The sequence below is a fragment of the Ammodytes marinus genome (assembly GCF_949987685.1).
Source record: "Ammodytes marinus genome assembly, chromosome: 6".
Classification (NCBI taxonomy): Eukaryota; Metazoa; Chordata; class Actinopteri; order Uranoscopiformes; family Ammodytidae; genus Ammodytes; species Ammodytes marinus.
In genome coordinates, this window is record NC_137235.1 from 20,946,542 (window position 1) to 20,954,751 (window position 8,210).

General features: G+C 39.5%; 1 protein-coding gene across 3 annotated transcripts in view; it reads left to right on the forward strand.

The window, feature by feature from the left end:
* The window catches only part of LOC307251825 (calcium uptake protein 3, mitochondrial-like), a gene marked incomplete at its 3' end in the record, with an annotated part of 39,363 nt that extends 32,410 nt beyond the window's left edge, over window positions 1–6,953 (forward strand). For 2 of the 3 annotated variants that reach the window (XM_080029247.1, XM_080029246.1), the window contains 3 exons: window positions 1,515–1,623; window positions 1,745–1,902; window positions 3,019–3,087. In XM_080029247.1, the coding sequence (XP_079885373.1) occupies window positions 1,515–1,623; window positions 1,745–1,902; window positions 3,019–3,087 (336 nt within the window). Of the gene's footprint in view, window positions 1–1,514; window positions 1,624–1,744; window positions 1,903–3,018; window positions 3,088–4,840 lie in introns of those variants that run through there. The other variant, XM_080029245.1, reaches the window with a different exon arrangement.
* Window positions 6,954–8,210: the final 1,257 nt, after the last annotated feature.

Genomic DNA, 8,210 nt, shown 5'->3' on the forward strand with positions numbered 1-8,210 from the left:
GAAACAGTTAATGGAAGGGTAACATGTACAGTGTTATCCGTCCATTAACTGTTTCCTTGCTCATCTTACTAAGCACATGTATTGCTTTTTGGGATTAAATGGATTATATAAGGATGGCAAAGTAAAAATCAGTCTACAGTAATGGGGGTCATCTCTTTAGACGCGTTGCGGCTTCCTGGGCTTAGCGCCGCCCAAGACGATTGTGATTGGATTAAAGAAATAAAAACTGTCCAGCCCAATTTTCACCCCTATACTCGAGACGATATAGCTAGCCCATACTACTAGCTGTAGTTTGGTCTGGCTGTGCGAGACTATCTCTTCAGCAATGACAGCTTCAGTAAATTGATCTAATAATATGGGGTAGGTAATAGCCAAATGATGCGACAATACAGCTCCAACCAGGATTTGAACCAGGATTGGCAATTTCTCTTTAGATAATACAAGATAGCTTTCCTAATTCTTTATCTGTCTTTTTAATTTGGTCTTCCTGTTTTATGGTTGCTCCTGCCTTCCAGCCATCTAGGGTCCGTTATTTCCCACCGCTTTCTCTGCCTGAGGCTGTTGTGGCTCTCCACACTTCAGCGCACAATAGCTTCACTCACACACACACACACACACACAAACACACAAACACACAAATATATATATACAAACAGATACACTAATAAATACATAGACACACTTGATTGCATTTCCAGCTACATGTAAATGTCTATCTGTCTGTCTGTCTGTCTGTCTAGCTATACATTGGCATGTAGTTCTTATGCAATCCAACTCTATTTCTGTCCCTCCCTTCTTCCCTTTTCATGCTGTGGGAGAAGCAGGAGGTTTGTCTCGGCCTCGTACAATACACAAACTGCACTAACAATCTGTTTATCCTGCTATTTAGTTAAAACTTTGTTTCTCCACAAGGGATGTCAAGGTTAGGATACATGGCTACCAAATTATTTTTTGTATTGATCCGTGTATTTTAACCTGCATCTTTTCATGTGGACCTACAAAGACTGCACCTTCTTATTTGTCACAGTCTGTGGATAAAAAAAAAAGTGAAATGTTTGTTATTAGTCTAGCCATCAAAGGTTTGATCTTGACTTGCAGCAAAGAGCATGCAGCGTTTGAAGCTACTGGTTGAATGGCTTCAGCATTATAACTGTATGCAGATATTTGAAAGTTATGAAACACTGCAAGAAGGCTGCCTTTGAAATGTTCCATATCACAAACCCACAATCCTGTCATTAATGACCTTCTATGTCATTAATCGGACTCTTTCATGATTGACAGTGTGAGTTTTGGTTGCTTCTTTTATGCTGGTTAGTAAATATTTCAGACAACAGAGTGGATGTCCCTCCTGGAATGCTGTATGCACGTCTGTCACGGTACATTTCGATGGCGGCCTGTGCTAAAACACTCATTTAACCTCATGTTCCCTCTACTTTTTATTGAGAGAACAACATTTTCATTAGTACTTCTCCCTTCAAGTCAGTTTCATGCTTCTTTTTCTCACACGTTTTTAGGGAATCACCTTTGATGAGTTCAGGTCCTTCTTCCAGTTTCTCAACAACCTTGAGGATTTTGCCATCGCCATGCAGATGTACAATTTCGCTGCTCGATCCATTGGACAAGGTAGGAAGAGAGACATGACAGCTGGAGCAACAGGTTTATGCCTAAACACCCAGATGATGGGTTTTCCCATATCTTTTTATTCCAAAAATATCAAAGCCGTCTTTACTCTCTCTTTTACCAGATGAGTTTGCGAGAGCGGTGTATGTGGCCACTGGGCTGAAGCTGACACGTCACCTCGTGAACACCATCTTCAAGATATTTGACGTGGATCATGACGACCAGCTCTCCTACAAGGAGTTCATCGGGATAATGAAGGACCGGCTTCACAGGGGAGCCAGGGTGAGGAGCTGTGTGTGAAAGAAAGAGAACTTGACAACTTTAAGGAAGAACCCATTCACAATTTTAATGAATAAGTAAAATGCCTCCCCCCCCCCCCCCCCCCCCCCCCACCCCCCATGTGATGGAGGAGTGCACAGTGCATGTAGGGGGCGTGGCCTCAGTACCTCTGCAGTAAGCTGCTCTGTACTTGCATGAAATCTGTTTGTTTTAGTCAAGATTATGCTAAAATATATTTTACCCAACTATATTCAAAATCACTGTTTAAGCCTCTGTAAACCTGGTCTAGTAAAAAGCAATATATGATATCAAGTTTGGTGTCTCAATAAGCTTTTTAAATAATCAGATTGAAATTAAATGTTCATAAATATTTTAAAATGTAGTTGACAAAACTGCTTTTTACTGTCTAGAATAAAAGGACTGACATAGCATAGTTAGAAGGATTAAGTGCATTTGGGTTGCCAGGGCCTTTAAGGCTTAAATTTAGTAAATTCCTGTTTATTCCAGTTTATTCCCAAAATTCCCATACATTTCCAAGGAAAGTTTTCAACTTTGGAAATTCCCGAAATTTTGCAACCCTAACTTGAAGTGATGAAAAACTCTTGAACTGAACTGGAAATCATTATGAAGGACTTCGCAGTGCTGTTCCCAATGGGGGATACTGCCATCTAGTGGTGTCTTGTAGTGCAACACTACAGTCCACTTCATTTTACAAAGGAAACAAAGCATATACATGAGATGTCATCAATTTGCCTGATAGACAGTAGTGCCGAACGAACATACATATACAAACATAACAACAGTAAACATGGAAGTTGTTATATTAATGAGCTTTTGCACTTGTTTGAATGCTGCGTCGGCTTCACAGTCTTGGCTTATTAACAGTGTTCTCTCTTTTTCTTCTCCCCTTGCTTTGCTTGCATCCTCTGTCTCCTCTCGTTCTGCCACACTCATCTGAGCTGCCATTACTTCAATTTCTACCCTCACATTATCTTCATCCATCCCATCCTCTGTCTTCTTTCTTTCCTACATCTTCCCTACCTTCTACCCCTCCCCAATGTTTCATTTTCTTCCTTGTTTATTTTTCTCTGCCATTACATCTATCCACTAACCTCTCAGGGCTATAAATCTGATCAGCGCGCCACCTCTTTTAAATCCTGCCTGAAGAAGGAGCTGGCAAGCAGATAAGTACCACCAACAACAAAGTTGAATGAAGTTCATGATGTTCATTGTTATCATTATTTGACTTAGATTTTTTTCTACTTTAATATATATTTGTTTTTAAACTTATGAACCCCATATCTGGATGTGACTTAATCACCAGCTGCAATAATACTCCTCGCCCTCCCACTTTGACTTTTAAATGTGCACTATGCAGTTTCAGTGCAGGGGGATTTGTTTACATTTGCAGAGCCTGTAGTTAGTTTTCAAAACATATTTACGATAAATGTCATTTTTAGTATTGGATAATTCTATCATCATAAAAAAACACCTTGGACCAAATGTGAGACTATATGTTTGTAAAGGAAACATGTGGCCCTGCTTCTGTAAACAACAACAGTGAGACAGTTACTTTTAATGTAGCTTTCTGACGACTTCAGACGGTGTTCCAAGCAGAATATTTTGTTTATTCAGTTATGAGAATATACCTCGCACAATTTTAACACACACAAAGTTACATATGGCGCTTTTCCACCGCACATGTAGCTTTACTCGACTCAACTCGACTTAACTCAACTTGGTTTTGGTAGCAGCACGGGTCGTTTTCCAATGCAAATAGTACCTCCTGAACATGGGCGGGGTCGTCATACAAAGGGGCAGAAAGACGACTCCGGAGCCAAGTAGCAAAGCAAAAATTACGAGCAGTCGTTGTACTAATAATTGAACCAACTGCCAAAAATACGGATGGAAAAGGTTTAGGAATTCCCTCCTTGTATCTGTTTGTTAAAAGAAGTAGAAGAATATTGCGACGGGCCATTAAAAGGGAGGATTGGTGTCCTGATGTGTGACTCTACCACTCAGTCAGCTGCAGGGATGGGTCACATGCATCACTATGCACGTAAACATGGGCATGATAAAGTTGACTGTTTTGTGCTTGTTTCAGGATACGTGTTTTCAAATACATGTCTCCTCTCATCCTCTCTTTCTCTCAGCACAACTGGGTGAGCTTAGCGAATATAAGGACATTTCATTACGTTTTTCCGGATATGTGAAGCAAATCAAATAAAAGAGAGCCAGAGAAGGCTGCACGCGGTGAGACAAAATACACTCAAAAAGTCCTTGAGAGTTAGAGAGTATATACAACAGAATGATGCCGGCAGTCTGTCGACGTCACCTTTTAGCATCGGCTCAGCTCGCTTGGAACCTAGAGCAAGGCGATACCAAAAAAAAACAGCCTCTACCAGGTTCCAGGTACCATGTTTTTGTGGAGGAAACGCCAAAAATGCGAGTTGAGTCGAGTTGAGCTGATACCACGCAGTGGAAAAGCGCCAATAGTGCACCTTTAAACATTTGACCTGGAATATGACATAAGCACCATAACAGTCAGATGATATTTACCTTATGAACTTTGTTGGGTAAGTCTCCCTTTTATAATAAACATTTTCTTCATAAGTACATGCCTTGGCTAGTTTTATTCATTATATTTTAAGTCACGGTAGCTGTTGCTTCTTGTACGTCCTGTAAAGTGGCATATTGTCAAATTAATTTCATAGTGGGTCAGTAGCTACTGGAGTTGTAAAAGTGGGCCTCTGAATGTCTTTATTTAGGAAAAGTCCAGAATATGTAGACAGCACTTAACCATTTGCAAAGTATTTTTGAACTTATCTAGATACAGGAAGAGATCATGGAAAAAAAGCATTTTTATTTTCGTTTCACATTTAAAAGAACCACATTCTGGCCCCCAGCGTGACAGTGCCTGTCTTTGCTCTGTGTTTACCAGGTGAAGGGCCGACACCACTCCTCCTTCTCCAGTTGTGTTCGCTATGAGGCCAGAAGACAAGTGCACCATCTCTGGAGAAGGTGCAAGGAGAAGCTGTAGAGAAATGAAGAAGACATGGAAATAAAAATGGAAGATGATGATGGAATAAATCGTATTCTCGTACTCAGCTGCTCTGACTTTTATAGTCTGTGGCCTAAGTCCACAATATTGTGTTAAACAGGGCATATCTCTAATGTAACTTCAAAGAACATGATATCTACTAGCATGACCACACCCAGCTGACTGGCACTCGGTATGCTGACAATGAGCGACACCGTACCCTTTTCAATGACGGTTTTCCTAGTCATCTTAATCTGATGCCAATCAACCCGAGGATAATTTACAGTATATTAAAAAGGAATAAGATGAGAATACTACTTTACTTTCAAAGCATGGCTCCGCTGCAACTGTCAGCTACTGCAAATAATCAATATTTCTATTTCAGATACATGTGTACAATTTTTATGATAAGCAATAAAAGAGAAAAGCTCAGCTTACTCGTTCCAACCAGCCTAAAAATGCCGGTAGTATTCATTTTATAACAATAGTATATAGGCTAGATGTAACTGATAACGTTTTAAATAAGAACACATTTTTGAAGTTCTACAAACTCATTGGTGATTTCCCTTGATGAATGATGTTATACACTCACCGGCCACTTTATTGGGTACAGCGGTTCATTTTCTTGTTAACACATATAACTAATCAGCCAATCACATGTCAGCAACTCAATGCATTTAGGCATGTAGACATGGACAGGACAACTTATTGAGGTTGAAACCGAGCAACAGAATGGGTAAGAAAGGGGTTTTAAGTGACTTTGAACATGGCAATGTTGAGGGTGCCAGGAGGGTAGGTATGATTATTTCAGAAACTGCTGATCTACTGGGATTTTCACTCTAAACCACCTGTAGGGTTTACAGAGAATGGTCTAAAAAAATATCCAGATAGAAAGGCACTAGTAACTCAAATAACCACTCGTTACAACCAGGGTATGCAGAATACCATCTCTGAACAGTGAACACAAAACATGACCATCCTTGAAGCAGATGGGCTACAGCAACAGAAGACCCCACCGGGTGCCACTCCTGTCAGCTAAAAACAGGAAAATGACGCTACAATTCTCACAGGATCACCAATATTGGACAACAGAAGATTGAAAAATCATGCCTGGTCTGATTAGTCTGGATTTCAGTTGCGACATTGAGATGGCAGGTTCAGAATTTGGCTTGAACAACATGAAAGTATGGATCCATCCTGCCGTGCACCATCAATGTTCAAAGTCACCTAAACCCCCTTTCTTCCCCATTCTGATGCTCGGTTTGACTTCAGTACATTGTCTTGACCACGTCTAAATACCTAAATGCATTACATTTCTGCCATGTGATTGGCTGATTAGCTTTTTGTTTTTATAAGCCATTGAACAGGTGTACCTAATAAAGTGGCCAGTGAGTGTGTATTCCTTATTTAAAGTAAACCATAGGCTTTTTTGTAAGTAAGAAAACAATTAATTGCTGAACTACAAACTAACAACTGAAAGAGCACAACAATGATTAAATAACAAAATGTATTTGACAATGTAAAACCATTCAAAAATAAAAACAGTAATATAAAGTAATATATTAACACATAGCTGAATACTTATATTTTAGAATTAAAATGAAGGCGTTGTAAATAGGAATTGTCTTCACCTCATTCCAATCATCTCAGTCTATTTTAACTTTTTCTTTCTCCTCTATTCCAGTCAGATGCCTATATGCCGATTTGCTTTTTTAACTGAGTAAACACTATTGCAATATTAAGAAATACTAGGTTAAATTATCCTTTGATTAATAGAGCTCCTGGGTCCCTTTGACCTTGATGTGACAGCATGAAAGACAAGAGAAGTTATTTATTTATTTCTGTCTTACCTCAAAATCGTGACCTGTTTTGCATTTTGTTGGCCTATTTATATAGCCTACTGGTGCCTTCTATCCATTCCCTTCCGAACCCAACAAAGGTTAAAGCAAACCAGACTGGGTAGGCTATAGCCTGTGTGTGCATTCATTTCGTTGTATGTGTATCTGTAATGTGTCACCCAATGTTTAATGTTGGAATATGTTATGAAGTATTGAAGATAATGTGTTGAATGTCTTGGTGTGGAATACGAAGTAGGCTAGGCTATATTTTGATTTTAAATAGAGATAGCCAGGGATGTGTGTTTGCAAAGTTGTTTCTCCCAATGTAAATCAATGTCATATTTATGACTCATAAATATATGTATTTTTCACACACACTCACACCATTGCAGCTAGTGGATTATTGTTCATGCATGAATAAACTATTTAGGAAGACATGCGTAATCCGTGGTTTTCACTGAGCACGCGCGACGAAAGATTTACGCAACAACTCTCAAATGTCCCTAGACGGACATTTCAACGGCTCTTGGCTAGACCGGGCTAGACCATGGGCTAGACACCTGACTTTTGGCGTTTAAGATGAACTTTTCCTGCCAAATAGGACAAATGAACTGCAGGGTTGCGGCTGCTACATTGGTAAGTTGACCGTCTCAATGTTGGTAGCCTACTAATGAGGCATCAAGAAAAAAATTATTACATCACATATCGGGGAGAATGCCTGCCAACTCATCTCGTACTTAGTTATTGTCGTAGCATGCTAAATAGGCTAGTTTTCTCCTGACCCTTAATTCCTATATTAATTATTGCAAATATGTGTTTGTTGAAGTTTATCTGCCGCAATCAAAGTATAGACTCAGAAAAATTCAGGCTACATAGGCCTAGTTTAGTAATTTTTAAATGTTTTTCAAAACCACACAACGTAAAAGTAGATTGTGATGGGTTAATTTCTTCCGTCGCTGTCTGAGCTCGAGCTGTTAAAATTGTTCAAAATACTGCCCTCACGCGCCCTAACTGTGGACAGTCATGATATGGAGAAGATTAATTCTGGGTTTCATGCTATTTTGTCTTGAAGTCGTGTTAGCTGTTATCTTTCTTTGACTGTTGCAGTTGAATGTTTGTTGTCGGCGTTCATCTTTTATGGGGTTTTTATTTTATTTGTTAACCCTGAAACCATTCAAATGAGGCTGTCTAGCCTTGGGGTAGTAAACGGAACTATAGCCATGCGCCAGGTTTCTGTCAGGAACAATACAAACGAGGCACATGTTTGCATGGTAATTTGCCTACATGGCGTAAACTCAAATTTTGCTGTTTATATTGTATATATTTTATGCTTAAAGCGTCTTCCCTGGTGTCGTGCTGATAATTGTCCAAACAGTCCGTTCCTATGCCGAGGTTATGGGTCATGTGGTTCTTTGTAAAATCAAGAAATGTTT